The 25,077-nt window shown below is 39.6% G+C and overlaps 1 protein-coding gene across 2 annotated transcripts; it reads left to right on the top strand.

The window, feature by feature from the left end:
- Window positions 1–258: 258 nt before the first annotated feature.
- RNASET2 (ribonuclease T2) lies at window positions 259–23,621 on the top strand. Of its 2 annotated transcripts, none has more exons than XM_059841249.1 (10): window positions 259–406; window positions 4,770–4,874; window positions 6,765–6,831; window positions 12,157–12,212; window positions 13,186–13,243; window positions 14,073–14,143; window positions 16,503–16,616; window positions 18,841–18,886; window positions 19,101–19,175; window positions 21,231–23,621. In XM_059841249.1, the coding sequence occupies exons 2-10, from the start codon at window positions 4,786–4,788 to the stop codon at window positions 21,420–21,422; spliced, it is 768 nt and encodes a 255-aa protein (XP_059697232.1). In that variant the 5' UTR covers window positions 259–406; window positions 4,770–4,785; the 3' UTR covers window positions 21,423–23,621. The 2 variants fall into 2 exon arrangements, with proteins under 2 accessions (XP_059697232.1, XP_059697234.1); XM_059841251.1 differs by lacking the exon at window positions 259–406 and adding an exon at window positions 785–1,173.
- Window positions 23,622–25,077: the final 1,456 nt, after the last annotated feature.

Here is a 25,077-nt window from a genome sequence, read left to right on the forward strand (position 1 = left end):
ACCTCTGTGCCGCGCAAACGCTCAGTATGAAACCAACATAACTATATCCTTGAATATGCTAAAGAACAGCCAACCAAAACAGCAGGACGAGCCCAACCATCCACATAAACGACTTCCCCCGCAGCCTGCAGCTCCTTTCTTGCCCGCGCTAGCAACGCCCTGCTCCTGCACCACCCGGCTGACCGCGGGGATGCACCAGGCAGCCAACGGGAATACCGGGAGGCCACTACCCCCGAGTGTGCGCGTCCCCATGAGGAGACAGCAGCCGGTCAGGCCGTGGGCACCGCTGTGGTGAGCGGCGGTGCCGCCCCTGCCGCCCTCCGGGGCGGGGCCTGCGCGGGCCTGGGGAGAGCTGCGGGCGCGGGGCACCTCCTGCGGGCAGCGCCGGGGCAGCGCCGGGCCGGAGGTAACGCGGGCCGGGGGGTGCGCGCAGCGTGCTGAGGTGTGGTGGGGTCTGAACGCGAGACAGCGCTCTCGGATTTGAGGGTGTCCCTGCTCCGGCCTCTCTCGGCTCCCTCTGCCCGCCGTGGGGCTGCGCTCCCGCGGTGGCAGCCGGGCAGGAGGGAGCTGCGGTTCGGCCCGCCCGAGGTGTTTCTGACTAGGCTTTTCTGCCTGGCAGAGTGCTCTCTGCCACTGCGGTCCTGAGCTGCGCGAACTGCAAAGGTGGGACTTGCAGGCCTGGCGCGGACTCAGACTGTGTTTGCTTTCACTTCTTATGCTTTAACTTCCATGCGTAGCAAATCGGAAGTCAGCCAAGTAAGTGGCAGCATTTCCTAGAGGCGGGAAAGCTCTTAATATTTTTTGGGGGGTTTTTTACACTTTACATGGGCTTTGGCTTCCTTCTGTCGCCTGGAGGCCTCCCGCTTCCGGTGCTTGGGAGATTTGCATTCTTTACAGTTTGTGCCGACGCCTCTGTAATGATTGTTTATCTGGAGTTAAGGCTTTCTGCTGTCGGAGCGACATCGGTGCTGGAGCAGAGCCCTGTGCTGGTCGCCGTGCGAGGGGGGCGAGGTTTCGCCGTGCTTGGCTCTTCCCCGGGAAGCCGGCGGGGCTGAGCGCAGCCCCTGCTCCCTCCGGGCTCACCCCGACACCGCTCAGCCCCGGCAGCGAGAGCCCCCATCGCACCGAACGCTGTGAGAGGGGCGCTGCCGAAATCCTGCCGTGGCGGTGGGCGTGAGTATTGCCTCTGAAAAGGGTTCGAGGAGCCTTTTGCAGTTACTCGGACCAGTACTTGGGCTTGGGATGCATGGCTAGCTGGGAGTGGACAGTGGAGGTAAAACTTGCCGGAGCTAAGAGCGTTGTTATAAATTAAGTTAATGCTTCTGGCACACATTGTTGTGTCTCGGCTTGTCTAACTCGTCGTGGCAGATGCAGTGCATGCTGATTTGTTAGGGATGCTACCAAAGCCTTGGGTGTTTATTTTTGTGGCTTTAGATGCCAGGCTAACTGTCCTAAATCTTATCTCTGGACATTGTTGCCAGCATTTAACTGCGTGCATGCTGTGTCATAACCATGGGCATCTCCCACTGATGTTTGAGTGCTCTTCTGCAGCATCTTCTCTTCTGATTTTACATGCTGAACTAAACTGTAGAGTAGGAGATTTTATATTAATGAGAGGTTTGCAACTCAAGCTAATTGTTAAAAGCAAAAAGGAAAGAAAATAAGGGAGTAAAATGAGAGGTGACTAATTGCTGGTGTCCAAAAGAAGAATGTGCTACATCATCACTCCCCCCAAGATGGTATATTAGAATTCAAACTATAGTGAATGTGTTACAGGAGGATTTCCTCCATGTTTATTACAAGTTCTCTCTAGTGTTTGATATGCCTGGGCAGGTAATTTTGAAAACAGCATGAACAATGCTAATATTGTTAGTGAAATTGACCTTGCCCTGACTGGGTTACTAACACATAGAAACACACATAGAAACATACACAGAAACACGTGTTTTGCATTCCTTTTCTAGGTACAGTAAACCAAGAGTAATCCCAAAGCTGTTCTTGCCCTTTGGAATTTTATCCATAATAAAACTGAGTTGATAGCCTAGTGTCAAGTAAAAATTTTATGTCTGTGTGCAGGTTTCATTTTAAAGTTTTAAATTTTCTACGTTATGAAATCTTTTGGAACGTCTTGACTTTTTTTTGTAGCTAACTTTCATAATATGAAATCCCTGTTTCTTACTAGAGAAAAGTTGGTGTAAGATTTGTTAAATCTCTTCTTTATTGTATTTGTGAAATTAGTAATCTAGTGTAATTTTTAGTAAACAGAAGCAATTTTTATTAAAAAATATATGTGCTCTATGTTGTTAATGCAGTTTTCATTTGGATGCGTGTATTTCCTCAAATGCACATCATTCAGATGCCTTTAAGGTGCAATTGATGCACTTTTCACCTGCCACCATCATTGTCACAGACAAATAAAAGGTCAGCTTGAATAAATCACTCAGTCTGTCTTGATAGTGTTGAGGTACCTGCAAGGTTTACGTCTGAGCTAAATCCTTAGAGAGAGTTTATGTATTGTTTATCAGTGGAAAAAAGTGAAAGTTACAGATTGGGGGCTTTCACACCTGCTTTGTTACCCTGTGTTCTTGTTTCAGGGTTCAGAACAATATGTAGAATAAATCAGCACCTACTGCTGCTCTGATGGCAGCATTTTTTTAAGCCCCCTCTGTTCCTGGTAGTTACTTGGTCAAACATAAGAGTCCAGTGAGAAAGGAGACAATTACTTTATGCTTTTTTTGCTGCTTAGTCACTGAAAAAAAGGCTTCTTTCTGCCTACCAACTTACATCAAAAGAAATGCTGTAATGCTTGCTGGGTTATTTTTCTTTCATAATCCACTTCCTTGACATGTTTCTTCCACACCTTTGTAGAGTACAGCTTTTTTTTGGTGATGTGTGACATTCCTGTCTTTCAAGTGGTACTTCCTGCTTTTTGTAGGTAGGGCAGAATTTTACATGAATCTTACTCTTCTTACATCTCTCAGTGTTTTGTCCTTATAGTTTTTAGTGCAGAAGAGTAGTCTTGCTTGGTTGGTCTTCAGTTCAAAATAGTAGAAGATTTTTAAGCAGGTCTATAAGGCATTAAGAAGGTCTATAAGGCAGAATCTCAAATAATTAATTGCTGTTGTTCAAATGATGAGACTGGAGATCACTTAAGGTGCAGAACTCGTGGGGAAATTGGCTATCCAGCACTTACTTATTTGTGACTTTTTTTATACACTGTATGGCTATAGAAATTTCTTTAATAAAGCATATATGTCTTTCTTTGGCTAGCTTTTGCTGAAGATTAGTTCTGCATTGTTGTGTGCTTTTCCATACAAGTAGCACTCTCCAAATGATCTTCTAAACATTACTATTATTTTTTTCTTATTTTACCTGGTGAGTGAAATTCCTTCTGGTATTTTTAAGGAAATAGATCAGGAACATAACTGTTGGCAACTAATATTTATCTGATTGTATCTTCTGTTAGGCCAAGTACCTTGTTAATGTGTCTATTACAAATTAGAGAGGCATTTATGTATAAAATAGAAGAATGTCTTAAAGGTGTTGGTTTCCTCATAATTTAGCAGGACCTTGTAATAAATTTAGCTGGTTATTGGTTACAGTTGTTGCCCAAGTTGTTTTGAAATCCCCACATATTTTGCAAGCGGGGAAGCTCCTTCCTTTGTACTTCAGCTCTGGCACGGTGTTTGCAGAACTGTGGGGTTGTGCAGGCTGGGTCCAGAGCCACACAACAACTGTAGGAAAATGGGTTCTTCTTTATAATGAGCTGTGAATATGAATTATGTTGAGTTTTCTCAGTGTAATGGCTGAATCAGCCATGTCTACACTGGTGTCAAAACAGGCTTTACTTGACTGTGGTAAGAATGAATTAAAAAAATATCCATAGGAAAAAAGAATACAACTCATGTAGTGAGAGATCTTTGAAAGGTCACCTAGGTTACACACAGTGTCTTGTGGTGTAGGGTTGTCATTTTGAGAAGTAGTTTTGGTGAGGCTTTAATAACTTGCATGTAAATATGTGCATGTACATCCCTTTCTAGAAGGTAGCAATTGAAGTGCTGTGTAATAGCTGGCAGATGTGGGAGACAGTTGGGATTTTTGACCTGTGCCAAGTAGAAGTCCTTGTGTTTGTAAAGGTTGATTTGGTTTTTTTTTATGCCCTGACTTCTAAGGTCCATGAAGTATTAGGCAAATTGTGCATGGTTCCATAGAGGCTATCTCAGATTTATAACAAGAACAGAAACTTCATGTGGTTTTAGCAGCATTTTTTAAAAATATTAGTTTAGTAGTCAACTGGCATTTAGACAAAATTTCTGCTTTGGACATCATCCTTGGCTTCCTGTGAGTTTCTAGTATTGGCCTTGGCCAATCCAACACGAATATTCAATATTCAGTTCAAAGTTTCTTTAATGAATCATTTTGGGCATTTGAGCTGACTCCAAGTAGGGTCTTCAAGTACAGCGAGTATAGCTCTGTAGAAGATTGATATATTTCTGTTAATTGGAAGGTGGCTCTGTGGCAACCATGTACAAGTAAAGAAAAAAAAGGAAACAGTGATCTCATCCTTGATGGTATTAGTTTATGAAAATTACCATACAAGCTGGGAAATCAGGCACAGCCCTGAAAGACATCCCCATTTACCTGTGGTTGTAAATCTAATTTAGAGTTACCATTACCTGCTATTTCTGACATAGTAGGTTTCTTTTGCATTTTAACATTTTAGTGTGTTGGATAGGTAACAGATTTCTTCTTTGAACTCCTTTTTACAGCTATTTGGATAACAAAATGAAGCCTGCAAAGCTGCACTATTGGATTTTGGGTTGGTTTTTCATGGCACTGTGTTGTTGGTGTACTTCGGATACTGTTACTCAAAGGTAAGTTGTGCTTTTAAATGAAAAATCTGACAACTTACTCTTAAGTGCAGATCAGAATGGTTTAACTTCTAATGTAAATTTGTTATTATGTACTTTTTTTGATGTGTTATTCTACCCTTAGGTGATTTATAGCAAGGCATCTACATTTACAGGAGGAGCAAGGATCATGCCTGAAAAAACTTTTAGATGTGTCAGCATGAAGAAAGAGCGGAAGCTTAAATTCCATTTGTTGCACTTGAAACTTTTCTCATCTTGCTATAGACACATTATTTAGAGTTGTGATATGGTAATGACAAAAACTGAAAATTATTTTGACATTCACAGCAAAAAATCTGGAGTCATCCCTGTGGAGTGAACTGCACTAACTGTTGCATTAACTTTTTTATTTATCTTTTCTTTTCCTTGCTGTTTTCTCAGTTCTGACATTATAAAATTAATTTTCATATGACATCCCAACTGAGGCTGTATCAGACTGCTGCACCACCTTTTGATGGTTGTTGCCCCTTGGCAGAAATCTGAGCTTCAATACCAGTGGGCCATGGGAGAAACCACCCCCCAAGTCACACCTCTCTGTGGTTAAAGCTGAAATTCCTATTGCATTATATGAGGAAATAAACTTTTCTGCTTCCTTTTAGTGCTTTGGCAAGAGAATGGTTAGAGGTGCTTAGTTCAGTGCTGAATTTTTCAGTGCCCACATTGCAGTTGATGGGTAGCTTAGACACTCTGCTGATGTTTCTTCAGTCCCCAGGATTTAGGCTCTGGCTTGGCCACCTTGGCAAAGAGTCAGCTCTAGAGGCACATTCCTGAGCTGCACAGAGCAGGATAACTCAGGTCCAGAGAAGGGGGAATATCTCTGCAGCTGCATGGGTATTGAAAATGGCTTTCCTTGGATTCCAGCTCTGTTTAATAAGTAGAGTTTTCTGACCCGTCCTTAGCCACAAAGTGTTTTCTAGGAGAACTCTTTGGCATGACTGACATTGCAGAAGTTCAGCTGCTATTTCAAATACAAATGAAAGATCAAATGAAAAGTCTAATGAGTAAGGACTTTTTATAAATGAATGAATTGCTCTGCAATATAGGGCAATTCCTCTATTCAGGTTTCTACAACAACAGTAAAGACCCCTATGAAAGTGTTAATAGTTTTCATTGTGGCTATGCCTGGTAAGTTCCAGAGCTATTCCTCTAAATTGTATAGAAAACCACAGATACATGTGAATGCTTAAGAGAAAATGTGGCCATTGCAAAGTAGAAAAACTAGAGGAAAAAACTGAGCTGTGATATAACATGGAAGTATCCCTAGGCTGTCCGCAGGTTGAGAAGAATTAGCTTGGTCTTTTATTCTTTTTTTTTTTCCCTTTTTCTTTTGGTAATATATCCTCTTGCAAGAACTAATGACTGACAAGTGGCTATTACCTTCCAGAGAATAACAATTTATTTTGTCAGTTCTGCACATAATGTTGTCAGTTAAAATAATTTACAATTCTATTTATTTTTTCCCATTTGCTGTTCTATTTAATTACATTGTCTGGTTGCCTAATAACTAAATATATCTTCTGTAGTGTCTGATGCAACAGGTTTTTTATTTACATCTACTTAACCAGAATAGGTCTGCTCCAAACTGTTGGAAAAGGCCTCTATAGAAGTTATGTGATACAGGCTTCCAACACTTCTTGAACAAATTTTTGAGGGTTTTTTTGCCCTCTGCGTACTTAAGAAATGGAAAGCAAATGGAGATGGGGTGCCAGAAGGAGAATTTGTTTAGCAATGGGGATATTAGCATGTTTCCTTATATGTTGTTTCTCTCAGAATTATTAGTTTGAACTGTGTGCCTGAAGGTGTTCTTCTTTTTAAAGTACTTGAAGAAACATAAATTTGTCTGTCTCTCTCCAGTGACATCCATCCTCATTCCTGGAAGAAGCTGTATTTTGCTCATCATTGGCCAGTGACTGTATGTAAGGTGAGGTTTTTGTGTTTATATTTTGTCCTTAAAAAAAGGTACCATTGGATAATAAATGTGTGAAGAGATTAAATATAGCCCATTAAGTATTTAATTTTGGTTATGCCTTTATAAAGGCTTTTTCCTGATCTTGATGCAACTTTTGCTTCTTCCCCTGCAATGCAGAGCAGCCATAACAGGAAAGATTGTGGTGTGTTACTGGTAGAGTTGTCAATGTAGGGTGTACTGTACACTAAGCTTGTTTCAGATTTTGTGACATCTTATAAACTTAATCCTAAACTTTCATCAGACACTATAGGAAGACTTGCCTGTCTTGTTTGACTGATGACAATTCAGTATTTGAAAAATCTGCTGCACAATCTTTTTTTTTTTTTTAGCTTTGTAACATTGGCTCCAATATTTCTATGATATCATCAAATACTGATTCAGTCAGGAAAGAGAGCTATAAAGGTGTTGTGGCAGGTGTCTCTTGAGTATTTCTGCAGTTTTTGCTGTATTTCAGGGGTGCGAACCCAAAATGAACGCAACCTTCCAACATACATCTGTCAAAGCACAGCTAAGTGGTGTACTGTTACTATAAAGTATCTACTGCAATCTGATAGTTGACCACTTTTCCTGTACTGGAAGTACTCAAAGTTCTCTTCCCATACAGTTAAGTTAAAAATATGATCAGATTTACTGAGACAAGGTTGAAGAACCTTGTGGATAACAATGTAGCTTCAGCTTCATTTCATGTAGCTTCAGCTTCAAGCTTCTACCTCTTTTTCAGCCAAATGTCTCTGCAGCAAGAAAGGCTTCTTAGATTTTCTGTTTTACAACATCAGAATCTTATCTTTTGTGTTCTAGGTACTTTTTTGTTTCTCATTCCTGTTTCTGGAAATAGATAGAAAAGTGGTAGCAACAAAAGCCATGTGCTGCCTAAATATCTGAGGAAAAGTAGATATACTTCACATTACTTAAATGTGGAGGGCAATATCAATAGCAAAAGTCAGATGTGTGTGACTGAGACCAAAGACCAAGACCACTGTTCTGTTTTTTTGTGTGCCTGTTTTTCAGTGGAGATAAGGAAAGATTTGATGCAATTTGTGTCTGATTTTCTGTTGATTAAACGTCGCTGTTAATGACTTGAAGCAGAGATGGTAGTGTTGAAGAGTTTGTAGTGCCTAGCACGAGTCAGTGTTCAGAGTCAGTAGCAGTGCAAACCCTTGCTTACATGAATGATATTAGAGCAATTGGAAAAAAAAAAGAAATATTAAACAACACAAAATTAAAAAAATAAGTCCCTACCAACCGGTTTTCCCACTGTGTATTTATGCTGGTTACTTCTCTGAATTCCAGGGTAGAGTAATTGATAAATTGACAAATAATTTACATAACCTTCTAGTGAAGGCGAAGTGAATAATTGAAGGTATTGAGCATCAGAAAATGTAGCCTTCCTTGCCCTTTGTTGATTTCTTATAATATTTTGTAGTAAGAGGTGGACAGAGGCATTCAAAGAAGTGCAGAAAAAGAGATAATAAAATAATGTTAAGTAAGTTTTTTTTTCTTAGTTTCCCATAATTGAGTCATATAAAGAAAGAAAATCTCAACTGTACTCCTATAACAGCTTTCTTGTTTTACATAAGAGGAGTTCCTAACTTCAGGAATTAATTTAAGTATTTTTAAGTAGGTAGATCCTTCTGTATGTTTGGTGTATTTATATATGATAACTAGTGTTTTTCAGGGTGTAAATACTTTTAGTGTTATTATTCAGTTTCAAACTCTTGACATGATGTTGAAAGGAAAAAGCTGTGAAAGAAACAGCAAAAGTCATTGTATCATTTATGGCAAAAACCTGTGAGATACTTTTTTTTCTGAAAGTACTTCTTAGTTTATGTCTCCTATGTAAAGGAATCTTATTAGAGACTCTTTCATACACAGTGTGTTTTTAAGGTATGTGGATAAGCTTCATCTTAACTCCTGCCTGTTTTGGAGATCTGTGCTTGAAAAGTTTTTTAGGCTTTTGAAGGCCCAAAAAATTTAGAGGGTACAGATCAGCAGGCCAGAAATTCGAGAATACATCTCTCCTAGCTCTTCCTGGGCTTTAAAAAGTAACTGTTCAGCTGATGCTTTTTAATACTGAGTGTGATCAGAACAATTAAATTGGAAAGTGGTTTTTAATCATATCTTCCAGACTATCCCATTAAAATAAAGTGATATCATGGCAGCAGTGATAACCCCAGGACCTAAATACTGACTACTACAGTGAAAAGGCTGAAGGAGGAAGAGAGATTTTCTTCCTTGTAATGTGATTAGAAATTCCAGTACCATATAATGAGCTAAGGTGACTATGTCTTATGCAAAGATATCTAAGCTAGATATCACTTGAGGTTCACAGACCTGAAGTGACTATGAAATTCATGTTCCCTTCAAAAATTGTGCCTGTGTCTAATTCATGCCACATTTTTCAGTTACAAAAGAGCGTGACTTAAGAGCAACTCAAGGCCAAGAAGAGGGACTTTCCTAATCCCTTTTTATGGAGTTGTGGAAACCTTTTATTCCAGAACGTAAAAGAGAACTATTATTTCAGCTTTTGGATCCGGGAGATTGCAAAAAGATGAAATTTTTTATGTGGTTGGGGGTTTTTTGTGTGTGTGCAAAATGTGGAAAATCCAGGGCAAGTTTGTAAGTTATTCAGTTCCTTCTCTGTTAGGAATGGGAAGGACAATAAAGAAATAACCTGCTGTCATCTGCCTTTGCTTCACATATGTGCTCATTAAAGGAAAGAGTCAAAAAAAGGACAGTAGAATAGAATAATGAACAGAACAGCCTGAATTCACGTTTGAATGTTGTGTTAAGCAACAGATGATTTTATTTTTCACTATGAGATAAAAAATTTTCCTAAGTTCAGGCTTTTGCAATAATTTTATAGCAGAGGCCTAAATGAAGAATAGAAATACTAGTTTTCCTTCTTTTTTGGATAGAAATAGAAGTAGTCACATAATACAGAAAGAGTTAAAATGACTAAAGGAAGAAGGGGAGTAATTGCACACTGTTTGAGGGGAAGAAGTTGAAGAGGTGAATTCTCTCCACAGTTGGAAAAGTAAGAATTTTTCTTTGCAGTTGCCATGTTTCATTACAAAATTACTTATATTTTATCTTCATTAAAGAGATGGCCTGCTTAAGCAAGGTGGTTGGAAGGGAAAACAGGAGTAAATATTTCACTTCTCAGAAGCTGATTTTTTTTTTCAATTTGGTGTATCTGTATGTCATCCAATAGCGCTACTCTTGCATTTACCAGCTGCTGTACAAAGGGATTTGTAACTTGGGCACTCAAGAGGTGACACTTCTGGGACACACAGATGGTATTTCACTTTTTGGCATTTCAGAGATGATAAAATCTTCCATGCTTCTGGCACGTGCTGTTTGTGCAATGACTTGCTGTTACAAATAGGCTAATCCCTCTGCTGAAGTGTTCCCTCTCAGCATGGTGGGTGCTCTACAGCTTCACCAGCCCTTTGCTCAGTTTTATAGGTCATATGTGGTTCATTTGGATTGGTTTGATTATCAGATTGCTTTAAAACAGGAGAAAACAGTGCTTCTTTTTCAGATGAATCTAGGTATGTAGGGCTTTCTGGGGTCCAGTGCTCACTTGAAAATAAATATTTGTACCTGTTTCTAGTCAGTCAGTCTCTAGAGATTGAATTTAATCTTTCAGCAATCAGTCTGTGATAAACAGGAAGGCTGACAGGAAGTGGTTTTGCACCAGCAAGCAGGGGTACCCAGCTTTGCAGACCAGCATTTGCATTTTTTATTTTATTGATTTAAAATGAACGTTGGAAAGATACTAAGGCTAGAATGAAAAAGGAGATTGAATGAAGCTGGCCAAGATATGCAGAGTGTGAACTAATGTGTTGTAGGTTGCACTGACCTCCCAGTTCTGCCAGGGCACAGGGTAACAGCAAGAGTCTGATGAAGCAGATAGAAGAAACTGCAAGGCAGGTTAGTGCCATGATTTCAAATCTGAAATGCTCTCGGTGTTCCATTAGCATGTCTGAGAACTGCAGTTAAGGGCTGAATAAGGAGCACAATTGGACTTTTTGTTGCCACCTCAGCTGTTGACTATTAATTTGCTGTACTTTGGACTAGATAGCCAAACCCCTCCAGGTCCACAGAGCTTGTGTCATGACAGAGCAATATTGTTTAGGCATTTTTAGTGTGTGTTTGTTCAAAATATTCCTTTCAGGGAAAAAAGCTTTTGCTGGGTGTAATTGCCTGTATTGTTGGTGGCAAGAGAGGAGAGGAAGGACATGGACACAGAACAAGAAAGTCTTGCAGAAGTTGCAGTTTTGCTGCCACTGTCCTGTGGCATGTGGAAGGCAATTAGTGAGATTACAGGCCTGTCTCTGCTCCTCTCTACACTCTGCTCTTGCTCTGGCATCACATAAAAGGCATTGTGGCATAATAATGACAGAATGCAGAGCTAAAAAGGAAGGCTCTTATTATGGAAAAGAATGTCTGGGGAGGTTGTTAGTTAATGGCAAAAAGTGTTTACTTGAAAGAGCTGTAATTCCTAAGAAGAATAATCAGGGAAAATACAGTAATGGTATTCTGTGATGTGTGACATGGATTTTATTTAGTTCTTTTCAGGCATATGTCTCTGCTCTAAAACAGTAATTAAAGTGTAGGCTATTTCTCCTGTATTATCAACAGTTTTTATTGGAGGCTCTATTTTTCTGTTTTTGTAGGAAGGTATTTAGTCTTTCATTTTCTCTCCATTTCCTTGAACCTCAAGTCAAAATCCTTAAAGTATAAGTATTTTTTACTTAGAATAAGCAATATATTTAATCTCTTCTTTGTATTTTTCACTTTCAATACAATGATAAAACTAGTCCTGAATACTTAAAGAGGGTTTTGTGCTTGTCCAATATTATAGTTTATTTTGCATGTTTTTACTTTAATGGCTCTGCACTCCTTGAAAATATGTAGTAATGAGAAAAATACAGAGCTGCTACCTGGAGTACTAGAAATGTAGATAAAGCTCTGTTCATTCAGCATGGATCAGGCTACTTTGTGTTACCTCAGAACCTCTCCTTTTGTCTTCTCTTTATGCTGTCTGCTCAGATTTCACTGATCTGCTTCAAAATTCTAATGCCAGTGGGTCCCTAAGTGGCATAATCCATGACAGCTTCAAGTAACTGGAGTTCACCAGTTCCTGGTTTGGCAAGAAAAGTTGGCATGCCACAGTAGAACCTTGGGCCATCACTGAATGAGGTTTTACTTTTGCCTTTAAACCTTTATTCCTGGATACATGCAGCAAATACTCTGTGTTTTTGTTTCCTACAGATGAATGCTAATGATTGTCATGACCCACCAAAGTACTGGACAATCCATGGATTGTGGTATGATCATAGAGTGCTTTTATTTCCACCTGGAAAATCAAATTTTGTACTAGGATGTTTAGTGATTTGGTTTTGTTAGGTGGAGGTTTGTTTGTTTGCGGATTTTTTTGTGTGTTTTGTTGGCTTTTTTTGTGGTTTTTTTTTTTGTTCGTTTTTGTGGAGTTATTTTTGGAGATCTTAATCTGTCTGTTCTTATGATTGAAATAAAATTAAAACCCTATGGTTTGACATAAAACTGAAATACACTTCTGTATCTCATGACTTGTTGAAATCCTCTGGCCACATAAGCATTTTATTACCACACCTCCTCACAAGATCAGAAATGGTCTCAAGCAGAAAGGGAACTATTGTTTCCCTTCTTTTCTTTTGTTTCTCTGTGCAGAAAGAATTTGTTAATATCTCATGACTGCTTGTGGCTTTAAATATCTTATCTCCACACAAATGTTGCGAAAGTATAAGAAAAACTAAATTGCTTCAAAGGAATCACCTCACTGGAATTGATGCCAATGGCAGCAATTCAAAACTTTTCCAGACAAATACAGGTTAAAATCAGTACAGGAGTTTAAGCTATGCTTCTTGGAAAAGTGAACATCATTATGTATTGATTCCCTGAGAGTGTCTTGGTGATACTTGTAGAAACATCAGATGGGGCAGCAATTTAGGAGGTCATGTCAGTAGTGACACCAGTGACATCATGTGCAAGACCTTTCCAAGTCACTGGCACACTCAAATGACTTTTACATGGAATGAAAGAGACCAAAGGGCCATTTTCTGAATCTTCATGAGAAATCTTTTGGCCATAATTAATGTCTTGATGGTTGTACTTCTAAACCACTGTAGGTTCTTACGGTTTACTTGCATTTTTAAGGTCTCCAGCTATAATCCTGCATACTTAAAATTCAAGATAATGATACGTTAGTTACCAGTAGTGAGTTAGGAGACATCTCTTTTCAATTTTATTTTGCTTCCCTAGGCCTGACAGAGCTGAAGACTGTAACAGAACATGGCATTTCAATGTCACCGAGATCAAGGTATTTAAAACAAAAACAGACATACCAGGCAGAGCTAAGTGCAATTACTTTTGCACATCCTCTATGAAAAATCTGCAGTTCATAATATCACTCCTAATGTTTACTGAGGGATATGGTTTTTTAAGGACTCCAGAAATTCTTTTAGTGCTTCTGGTACTATTTGAAGTCGCTGTCCTTGTGATCATTAGCAACTATACCTACTTGATTTTGTGAACATGCAGTTTGGCTCATTCAGCCATCATCCTCCTTAATAACATCTAGAGGTCCGCCACCACATAGGTGATAGATCTGCAGTGACAAAAAGCACCTGTGAAAAGAAAAAGATTCAGTCAGTTGGTGTTCTCCCTTCACATTTTCTACTGCAAAATCAGAATAAAGAAAGTAAGAGCTCAGAGTACTGTTTTCTGGGTGTTTTCTCCTAGGCCATCAGTCCTTTTTTTGTTCTTTTTCTACTTAAAAAACCCCAATTTATTTAATTCAGCAAAATTCATTTATGTGTTAGACAGGGATAAGAGACTTGAGCCTGACAAATAGGGAACACTGCATGATTGAACAATTTCTGCAGAGACAGTTGAAGGAAAGTCTTGCTTTGAGGCAGTGTGTCAGTAATAGTATGTTCAGATATTTAGGTAGGTGTACCTGTTACCTCCAACAACAGCATTTTCAGAATATGGGGGAAAAAAATCTTTTATTTTTCTTCAAATAAATGTTTCAGTCATGGACACTGAAAGATGTGGCTTCAGTTGTAAAAAATTTATCAATATATGTGGACTGTATAAGAAATAGCTTTTCAATGCTGTAGGTGCATTATTAATTGTGGTATTTTTAGGATCTTTTGTCAGACATGAGACACTACTGGCCTGATGTGCTTCATTCGTCTCTGAATCGCACCCAGTTCTGGTGAGCACAAAAAAGCCCTAAAAAGCATTTTGCATATTATTTTATAAAAATCTGTCTGAGTAGTTCTTCAGGTGTGTGAGAGGAAGTGTCCAGGCAGCCACTGAAGCAGTGTGTTGTGGCAGTCTCACTCATAGTATAGATCTGTTCGCTTATAAAATACAGCTGTTGAAGAGAGGGCCATAGCAGAAGTTTTAGAGTAATGAAACTTAGTGAGAGAATGTTTCTTCCCTTTGTCCCCAGGGAGGAAAAACAGCTGTTGTTGACACATTACATCTGAGTAGCAGTAGCACTCCTGGGACATCGCAGGTAGCTGCAAGAGCAGCTTCCAGATCTCTTTCCCTAGCTAATTTCACTGTGTTGCTGGTCTTGAGAGAGCTTTCCTTTTGAGCTTCCTCATAGAAGAGAAAATAGAGAAATAGAATGCACTGTGTCATGGTAGCCACTTCTCTGCTCAGTGAAGTTACTGACAGCAGCTCTGTGCTGCCACCAGGCTCATGTGTGCAAGAGGTGCAGAAGGATGGAGGCCTTGATGAACACCTGTAGCTGTGGTCAGTATCTTTTTTTTTCCCCTTTGAAACGGCGGTGCTGCAAAATAGTGTGACATTGTGAAGAGTATAGTCTTAAAGTCTTGGTAAATATTTTGTAGAGACTAAAGTCTCTGTCCATTCTGGAAGCTCACAGGACTGATTAAAACACTTGGGCCTGGTGCATTCTTGGCTTGCTGCAGATGATGGTTCACAGGCACTGTCAGTGCAGACTTCCCCAAACCACTCCAATAGCACTTCTGTGGTAGAAATAAAAGGCTTCTTGAATGCCAGCAGGTCTTTGGCCCTCTATTTTTGCCTTCTTTATAAAAAGAGCAGGACACTTCAAATATAAGTACTACTGAAAGCCTTCAAAAGACAGGTACATCACCATTAGTTTTACAGACATGCATGTATACACTCTCTGAACTAAAATTTTCATCTTTGTCATCCATGCAAAGCCTTGCCTCTAGCTTGCTGCTGTTTTAGTAGCCCTTTGGATCTGACTATTACCTGCTTAATTTAATTAATCCAACCTAACTATATTTCTTGCTAAGTTTACCTCTTAAAGAGCTTCTGTTTACTTTTAACTGTGGTGCCTTTTCTCATTAGTAATTTAAAATTCCTTGTGGAGAAATCTGCCCATGGAAACTGGACTCTTCCAGTCAATAAAGAATTCGTTTGCATGCAGTTGTGTTGAATGGTATAGCCAAGATGAGAACTCTCTACAAGGCTAAGTTTGGGAAGATACAGGGAAAATCTTACAGTAAAGCATCTTCTCCCCTGCCTCAAATCTCCTGACACCACAGTTTCTGTATTAATTTTCTGTTCAGAAGTAGTACACTATTTCTCTAGATCCAAACATAATTTCTTTTAAGGTGTTTTAATTCCTAAAGAAAAACCTGAAGTTTTAAGTAGGAGTGGACAATTCCAAGATAGGCTTTCAAGTGAATAATAGTTGTCCTTCTCTGCTTTTTGATGATGTACTTAAGGCATCATCAGGTCACAGGATGCTGTGATGATGGCTGGAGTTTGAGATTAGGTAATCTTCGTGTACATCTGCTGAACTGATACCTATATAGTACAAGTGGATTGTGAAAATTTGAAAAGAATAAAAAAAAAATATATATCCACAGGCAGTGTCACCAAAGACTATACTGCTTAGTCCTTCAGTGGACTTTAGAATTGATAAAAATTTTTGTCTTTTTCCCAGTTTTTGTCCTGTTTGAGTTTGAGTTTGCTGTACACTGCAAGAGTTTCTTCTGCTCTCTGTTCCTTGCTCTTAGGAGAATGGATAGTGGATTAGAAGCAAGACTTGAGACTTCATAGGAAAAAACTATGAAAATTCTGCCACAGGCCAGCATAAAAGCTGATGCTAAAATCTTAGCAGCTTGTGCAGTTTCACTGTTTCACCCAAAATAAGGCTTAATCCTCTGAGTTCAGAAAAGAAATTAGTGCTTTGAAAGTGCATTTAACACAAAAGGTTCCACTAAAACTTACAAAAAGCTTAGAGATAGTAATTTTCTAGGCAAATTCTGTGCATTCTGACCTCCAGACATCTTTGTGTTTTATGATACAATGATAGGGTATTGTATCATAAGAGCATGACATATATTTACTTCATGAATATATAGATGTTGCTGTAATTGAAGTGGTGGGAGTGATCTTGTTTGGGTTTACTTTTTTGTGATAAATTTGAATGCAGTTGCACATGTGAATGCACTCCACATGTGTAGCCTTTCAGATGCTTGATTTAAGTACAATGGCTAGCTTGTACAGTACATGTGTCTGCAAATAATGTGTTCTAAAATTTGCATTTTGCTTTTTTCCTATAGGAAACATGAGTGGTACAAACATGGCACTTGTGCAGCCACACTTGAGGTCCTTAATTCTCAGAAAAAATACTTTGGTAAAGCCATAGAACTCTATCATCATGTTGATCTCAATGGGTACGTAAATGAACTCAATGATCTGACTTTTATTTCAAACAGCTCCTAAAGGTTTCAGATCTAGCCTGAAATGAAAGTAAAAATCTGATGGCAGAGAGGAAATGAGAGCATAAATTATTTTTGGTACTGAAGTTCAGAAGAAGAGTTGTTACCCTGAGAAGCAGTCTCTGGTCACTTCAGTCAGAGAAGCCAGTATCATTCTTAGCAGCATCCTTCTAGACAGCGTGAGCCAGTAAATTTTTGAGCAGCTTTATAGGCTGTATCTTGATACCAAGAGCTATGGTACCTGTAAAGTTGTAAATCAAGTGACAAACCCCCCCAGACTTCTGAGTCATGCTGAGCTCCAAACACTTGTTTTAAGACAATGCTCTGCTCAAGGGAAAGGACAAGCTGCAGGCAAAATCGTGCAGGACATCCTGGGAAAAGGCTGAGAGGCAACCGCAAGAGAGGAGGTTGTGAAGGGTTCAGTTGCTGCAGGCAGTCCTCTGCTGTTCATTGTGACAGCCCTGATGTGACACCCTTGCTTTGTCCTAGGGGCTGATTTCTCCTCATTGTTCCAAAGCACTGGCCATTCCAGATTACAAGTCTTGAGGAGACTGTTGTGGCTTGTCCAAGTGCTGTATGCATGTGTTCTGGCTGCAGTTGAATGCCAGAAGGTTAGAGTCCTTTCCTGATCAGTGCTTGGTATTGGGTGGAGAGGATGTTTGACTTAGACTTGTTGACCATGAGAGGACAGTATCTGAGAGAGGAAATAGTTTCATACAAAGAAATATACCTTTACAAACTCAAGAAAACAACCCCAAAGAAACCCCAAACCAGCTCATCCTGTTTGTGCTCTGCCAGTATCCTGTCCAAGCAATCTCCTTGACAAAGTCTCAGTTATTTTCCATATGCACAAAGAAAATAAGTCTTTCTTCCCTCCCATCTTGCTTTTGAAGATTTCTTTTAAAACTGTAGCAGATTTTTATGAGAGGGTTTTCAGTGTTTGAGCATGTCATATGTAATGTTAAAATTAATGATGTCTAAGTCAATTGCCTAAGTAGCTGTGATGGTGTGACTAAAACATTTACAGATGGCACAATGACCGATGATGTGACTCTGTATCAGCATGTGCAATGCTGCAAAAGAATAGAGACTGAAGCATATTGTAATTAATTGCTCAAAGCTTATTATCTATTGTGAAAATAAGTATAATTAATTTTATCTTTACTGAAGAGAAAAAAGACTGAAAATGTTCTCATTGTATATAATTTCTACTTAAAAGACAAAAATGCCATTGTTAAAAAAAAAAAAGTTTCCACAAATCAAATTATTAAAAAGAGGATATCATGCAGCCTTCTGTAAGAATTAACAGACCATCATCTGTTTTATTGGCCTTCTTATATCCAGTGTAAAATGACAGTGAAAAACTGCTTGTCCTTTAGTCAGCTGGAAAAAATCTTCCTCGTGCCAAAACTGACCTTGGAAGGGAAGGGTTGAGCAGTATCAGCATTTATGGATTAAATCTTGCAACATACTGACCATTCCCACTTCTTACAGAAGAAGCTGTAGGGACTCACAGACTCATCATGGGTTAGGTCCTGAGTCTTGTCAGCTTGGAAATGTGAACTCCTCTCAGGACTGAGCCTAAAGGAAGGGGTACACAGGCTACAGGTTCTTGAGCGCTGTCTCATTCCTCGTGTGACCAGCTTTTCCTCTTCAAAAACATATTTATTAGGAACAGTTTCTGCCCTGACAGTAACATTGATTCTGATTGACATGATGTATCCCTCTCCCAGTGTGCTGTGTATCTCCCACCACAGGAAGCCCATCCTGTGTTTGAATATGAGGGTGCCTGGAACACCCTCACAAGTCGGCCCCTGTGCAGTGGCAGGAGCATGGGGGAATGACTCAAGGCAGGGGAAAGGAAGCATTTAAACTGCGTGCTCTAACTGGCACTGAACAGAGCACCCAGGAACTCCCTTTCCCCTAACTGTGTCTGAAGACTGAACTATCCGAGTTCTTTAGGTTAAGATGTGGGAAAGGGTTCTTTCTGACCCTGCCAAATTGGATGGGAAGTGTCCTTTCAGAAAACTTTTCCTAGGCTGGCAAAGAATGAAAGACAAGTTGCCCCTGCTCCCATTGCTATAATGCTTGACAGGTTCTTGAGATCTGTTTTACCTAATGATTATGAAGGTGTGTTTGCATACAGGAAACGTGGAAAAATGTTTTATCTTTTTTTCAGTTGTCTCTTGAAAGCTGGGATAAAACCAAGCAGTTCATATTACAAGGTAAGAGGCAGTCTTTAACAAAATAAAACATGTGCAAAGACTTTTTTTTCCAGTAGGATTCAACTAATTTCTGTAGACCAAATGATCTTTTGAAATTTTACAGTTCTTTAAGGCTGTACTTTTTATAAAAGTTTTTGAGAGCTTAACCAGTGTGGGAGCTGTTGGAAGATGTGCTTGTGACCTATTTATCTCTGTAAGCTTTTTAATTTTTCAGATGACTGCTATAAAGGAAGCTCTTACAAGATTATATGGTGTAACACCAAAGATCCAATGCCTTCCTCCAGAAGAGGTAAAAACTCCCCTAACTTCCCAAAATTGAAAGAAAAACAAACAAAAAATAACTTACTTTTTTTTAAGGAGCACTTTCTATCAAAAATATAGCAAAAACAGAGTGAAAAATCTTTGGTATGGTGAAACTTAGGTCTAGGTGTTTTTTGTGTATACAGCTGTTTGCATATAGGTATTGTTTGATTCTTGGACTTGGGTTTTAAAGGTCTCTTTGTCTTAAAAGATTTAAACCTGCATCTCTTGCATGAATGCTGTAACCACCCTGGCAGAGGTATTGCTGTAGCTGGGCACTTTGCACCATGCCTGCTGAAGTTTAGTTGCTGCATGGCAGATTGCGAAAACCAGCAAGAGTGAGCTGAATGGAGGCAGTGAATGTCAGCCTTGGTGAGGTTGCTGCTGCCACAATCCTGAAATAAAGCAGCTCAGAAGCTTGTCTCTGAATTGTTCCAGAGAGCCCATACCTAAAGAGGTCACTGCACTCTTTCCTTTTGAACCAATCATGTCTTAAATTTCCATGTCTTTTGACTTTTCCTTGCCAGTAATTGTGCTGTGCATCATGATGCAGCAGAGAAGGTGCTGCACGGAGACAGTGTTCTGTAAAGTATAGGTCACCATATCTGAGCCAAAAGTGCCTTTGAAGGAACAAAATCGTGTTCTGAACAATTACATGTGTAGGTTGTAGAGCTCTTTCTTTCCTTTTTTTCAGCTAGGTTACTCTGCTCTTATAGAAAAACAGCAAGAAACAAAACCCACAAGGTTAGCTTTCACTCTTGTAAGTGGTTCCTTCTCTCATCTTGTTCAAGGTGATTTACTGCAGAACTCTTGGCAGAGTTTTTGCCCATACGCAGGCAACAATTTATGAAATCCTGCTAAGATACTGCTGCTATTGGAGTGTGTTGTCAACTCTTGCTTTAGTAATGCTCTGAGGTTTTTCTACTCATATGTAAAAAATCTATAGGTTACAATATTTTTAATGTGTGTTTATAGTTTACTCTAAGGAAGAAAGGAATTGAAGTTGAATGTGGGTTGTATACACCCCCACTTTTTGACATGATAGAAATGCAGAGCTAACACAAACCCCAGTTTCTAGCTCTGTTCACTGTGGTTTTGCCATTGCTTTTACTACACTTGGGATACTGTTCCAGTTGTATGAAAGTAATGTACAGGCTGTGTTACCTGTACTTAACAGCTGAAGGTGTTGGGTAATAGAAATTAAAAAGTACATATCATATCAGGTATTTGAAGATAGGCCTTTTTCAGAGTTCTAGACTTGTCCATGCCTGAAGTGCACGATGGAGGTACTTTGATGTTTGAAATGGATTAGACACACGCTCTGTTCTTACATTAAAAAAAAAAAAAAAACCCAAAATAAACAACCCCCCCAACAACACAAATTCCAAACAAACAAACAAAAAAAATCCCTCACCTCAGTTACTTTTATCTTGTTTAATTGTTTCAAAACCATTTTTTTCCACATTTTGTTAGACCTGAGCATTAGGAGGGATTTTCCTATAATTTTTTTGCCACTTGAAAAGCCTCCATGCCTGCCTGCTTTATTCATAGTCAGCATTTTTCTTCCAGGCCTGTTCTGTAGTCCAAAATTGACACTTCTGTTTTTTCTGTCAGCTTGCTTCTGTATCCTTTTGTGTAAAAGCTAATATAAAATTTAGTTCTCTTCTCAGGTATGGAGAATTTTATTTGCCTCAATTCCTGTCCTGCTATGAAGAGTTTGTGCAGTGTCTTTCTGGTCACATGTGCCCTTCAATATTCACAGAGTTCAGCCAGAGCTCATCATTGTGCAGATGAGTAAAGGCCAGGATAATGTGTCATCGTTTCCCAATGAGGCTTACTAGTTAGACAAGTCCCAGATTGGTACTGAGTAACAGTATGGACTGTAAGCTGTTCAGAGTAGATGCCTCTTGTACTTTTCTTTGCATTTTTCATCTGGTAAATGCACAAATAATCACTACTGCATTGTATAGATAGGGCAATGTAGCTGAAGAATTGATTTATTTTCTCCTTCCCATGAGGCTGATCTTACCCTTCATGTTTCTAGGGTGAAAAAGCACAAACAATTGGCCAGATTGAATTCTGCTTCACCAAAGAACTGCAACTGGAAAACTGCACAGCACTGGAGGGTGGATCCAACCCAATGCAAGCTCACTTGAAGCCTGGTACTTCGGAGCTGTCAGTCTGCAATGATACTCTCCCAACCTATTATCCTTCAGAGGTCCAAGATCACAAATGAAGCCATAAGAGTTTGAAAAACTTTTTCAAAAGTGACAAAACCCAAACTCATATTACAAGCCCCTGTCCATATCACAGGCCTACAGTGAAGACTTCTGCTGGAAAACAGAGTTCTTTTGCTATTGAAGGAGAGTGGTCCACATGATGGGATCAGCATCTGATCTACAGCATGGATTTTTTGGCTTGCTTATGGTTTGAATCAATGTTCAAAAGAGAACTGTGACTTCTCAGTTTGACATGCAGTTGTCTGCCATTTTAGTTGCTTTTTGGTTTTTACCAATGAGTCAGGGAACTTAATTCTTTGTATTGAAAGGATGATTGTCTCTCTGAGATGAGGTGACAAGTTCTTGAGAGGGAAATACTGTAAACAGAAAGAACTCTTGAGACCTGTCTTGAGGTCCATTCCCAGATATAATAGCCACTGCCTTGCATAATTGCTCTCCAGAAGTGCAGAACAGAGACCATGTCCTCTAAGTGTTGAACCTTTCCTCACAGAGGGATCACAGTCGACCAAAGACAACTTCTGTATAACTTCTTAGTGAAGTAATAAGTTTGGGCTTTTCTACCTTAAAGATCTCAGGGAAACTCTATTTGTAGCCTTACCTGTTCTTAGATTATTTTCATGGCAGTAACTCTATACAGTCTTAAGGAACAACCAATGCTAGAACTTACATGTTAGTACAGGAGAATGTTAGGCCCTAGAAATATGTTGTTACTAATTTTTAATTGTGTTTGAGCATTCAGCATTACTACTTGTGAGTGCCTGTACTTGCATATAAAAACAAGATTTTCACATCATCGCTTTGTTCCAAGAAACATCTTTTTATTGGCAGTAGTGCATCTCTACCCCATAATGATGACTAACATGCCATGAAGATGGATGTTTCTAAAGGGAACCAGATTTTGATGATGTCTTCCCCAAAGTGCTGTGTTGATCTATGTGTTTCAAATAAAGACAATTATGGCTCAAGGAACCATCTGTTTGTTAGAATAATGTTACTGTGAAAACAGGAAATGCAGTATTAGAAACAAATTTGTTATTTAGAGGAGTTAGAAACCATTTACTCTCATTTTTGACTGTCCCTATTTCTCTACCACCTTTCATTTAATGCTCTGTTACCTTTCCATTCCAGAATGCTGTCAGTTTCTTTGGCCTTTCTTGAAACTCAGTATTTATTTTAACAGCCAAGAAATTATTACGGTCTGTCAAAAAAGTGATTGTTGGGTTTGTCTGTTTTTTCTGCAGTTGCTTTAATCCCTCAGTCCTGTTTCTCAGTCAAAGGTAAAGCTTTGGGAGTCAGCAAAGGTAAAGCAAAAGGGGTCAGCAATATGCACATGAGTAACAAATGACCAAACTCTGCAGCAGAGTAGATAGTATGGATTCTCCATGCATTTTTCTGTCTCATTTTCAAATGCAAGAAATGTGAAGGAGCTGATAAGTCTTAAAACTTTGAGGAGAAAATAACATAATCTAAAATGAGTGGGGGAGAAAATATGCCAGCAACTGAGTAAAAATTGACTGAGAAAAAGTAAAAGTTTGGGTAAACAACCTCACATACTCTGAAGTCCCAGCTAAAGGGACATACCTGAAGTACAGTGTTTGCCTTAAAAAACCCGCACCCGTGTACTTTTTATTACAGATTAAATAATTAAATTTTTTATGGTGAACTTCTGAGTAGTAGCAATAAAACACTGTATATAATTACTCGTGCTTGGGTTTTGGCAAACCTATCTGCTTAACTTCAGGGAAGATACAAATGTCTTTTTAAAGCTACCTACTGATTTTTATAGAGAGATGTGCCAAGACATTATTAAGTTTTAAGTGATATATTTAAGGGATGCTTCAAGGTCTGTATCTGGGCAGCCAGGAGAGCAGATGAATGAATTTTATCACCACTTCAGACCAAAGACCATGTCCAGCCCTTTGTGTTCTTTCTAGCAATGGCTCACAGCCAGCTGTGAGCCTTGTCAGTTGCTTTCCATCAGAATGTATATCATTTCAAGAATTGGATTAAGGCAGTTTAAATAAAACTAGTAAACAAAGGTATATTGGGAGTCATAAAATTCACTTCTGAAAAGCGTCACTCACTTCCTTGTGCAGTATAAATTCTGTCAACCTTGAAAATTCAGCACAGCCTGGGGATGATGGGTCCTGTATTCTTTTCTGCATCGTTGAATAAATTAACTAAACTCCAGCAGAGACGTTGTGTGTGCAGTCTCAGTGGTTTAAAACACTATTCAACTCCACAAAGGGACTTAGCTTGTTTATACCCTTAGTCTGAGCTTGTTTATACCCTTAGTCTGTGTGCTCTCTCATGCAAAATGCTTAAGCATCCCTTGGCATGTAGGTTAGAGTGTGGGTGTGTGTCCCTTTTCCAAGGACAGCAATGGGCAGGTTCTTTTCTCTCTGTTGTTTTTTTCTCTTCATGGCCTGCACTGAGCCTTTCTCAGCTGCACAGGAGCCCAGCTTGAGCCAAGTTTATGATGGGGCGGAATAGGAGATTGGGAAATGCAGCTTCTGCTCAGTTTCTTCTGCACATGTATCTTGTGCTTAAGGGCACATCTGTCTCTCCCTACCAGTAGACAGCTGATCTGCCACTACCAGCCTGAACAGGAGATGGGAGAAGCAGAGGGGACCTGTCCCCATCACTCTTGCTCTTCGTGGGGACAGCAGCTGGTTGCAGTTGCCCAAGGGATGGGCAAAGCTACCTCTGCAGGCTGGAATGGAGGTGGCACAGGCCTCTGGCTGAGTCCCTACTCTGCACCCTTGGTGGCTGGAGAGTGCTGGGCTCTGCTACTGCCCCAGCTGCTGCTAACTGGAGGGAGGAGTGGGGGAGGACTGCAGTGTCCATGCAGCATGTCAATATACTGCAAATCAAGTCCCACCAAGGGGGAAGGCTAGGTATTTACAGCTGGGAGGTTGGGAGAAGGGATTTTGATTTACAGGTTGGGAGGAGGGTTTTTGACCAGAATGGCTCCTGAATTTGGGCATCTTGGTTCTGGTGTGGTTCTGCTTAAGTCAGCTATGCTCTGGATCTGGCACTGAGCACTGTTAAGCCAAGGCCACAGAAGGTTAATGGTGCTGCTAACAGTGTTATTGATGCCTGATGATGCAAAGAGAAATTGTCAGGACTTTGCAAGTTGCTTTCCCAGGAATGGAGCAATCAATGATGAGGAATGTTGTACTTATTGTAAATTCAGACTCATGCTGATACGGCAGCTTCCTTCATAAGGGTCACTGCATGCCTCCTGTTCCTGTAAATATTCCCTGTTCCACAAAGTTGCCATAGATCACCCAGAGTTGAAACAAATAATTAATTTGAGAAAGGATTTAAATTTCTCATGCTTTGAAGAATAAGAGGTTTTGTATGCAGGCTAAGTGAGGCCTGATGTAGGAGATAGGTAGATTATTTTGGTTTTGTGCCGTGATTTTCATTATTCCTTACCCCGAAGTACACTGGAACATCAAACACTGTTGGAGGAGGATTAAATAGACCTCAGGGTCAGCCAAACCCAACTATGCCCACAGATTGATGGTGAAAATATATCAATTCATTCAGCATGAAAATCAGAGTGCTGACATTCATTTGCAATGCTTACTCTAAAGGACTGATATGTCAGTAATCTTAAAAAACAAAAGAAGTAAAAATGACTGT

Source organism: Haemorhous mexicanus, chromosome 3 (genome assembly GCF_027477595.1).
Source record: "Haemorhous mexicanus isolate bHaeMex1 chromosome 3, bHaeMex1.pri, whole genome shotgun sequence".
NCBI classification, from domain to species: Eukaryota; Metazoa; Chordata; class Aves; order Passeriformes; family Fringillidae; genus Haemorhous; species Haemorhous mexicanus.

Bases quoted from the DNA above. Each gene is read 5' to 3' on its own strand.
- RNASET2 (XM_059841249.1), top strand. From the start codon at position 4,786: ATGAAGCCTGCAAAGCTGCACTATTGGATTTTGGGTTGGTTTTTCATG. The intron at 12,213-13,185 runs GTATGATCATAG...TTGCTTCCCTAG, and splicing joins TGGACAATCCATGGATTGTG to GCCTGACAGAGCTGAAGACT. The intron at 13,244-14,072 runs GTATTTAAAACA...TGGTATTTTTAG, and splicing joins TCAATGTCACCGAGATCAAG to GATCTTTTGTCAGACATGAG.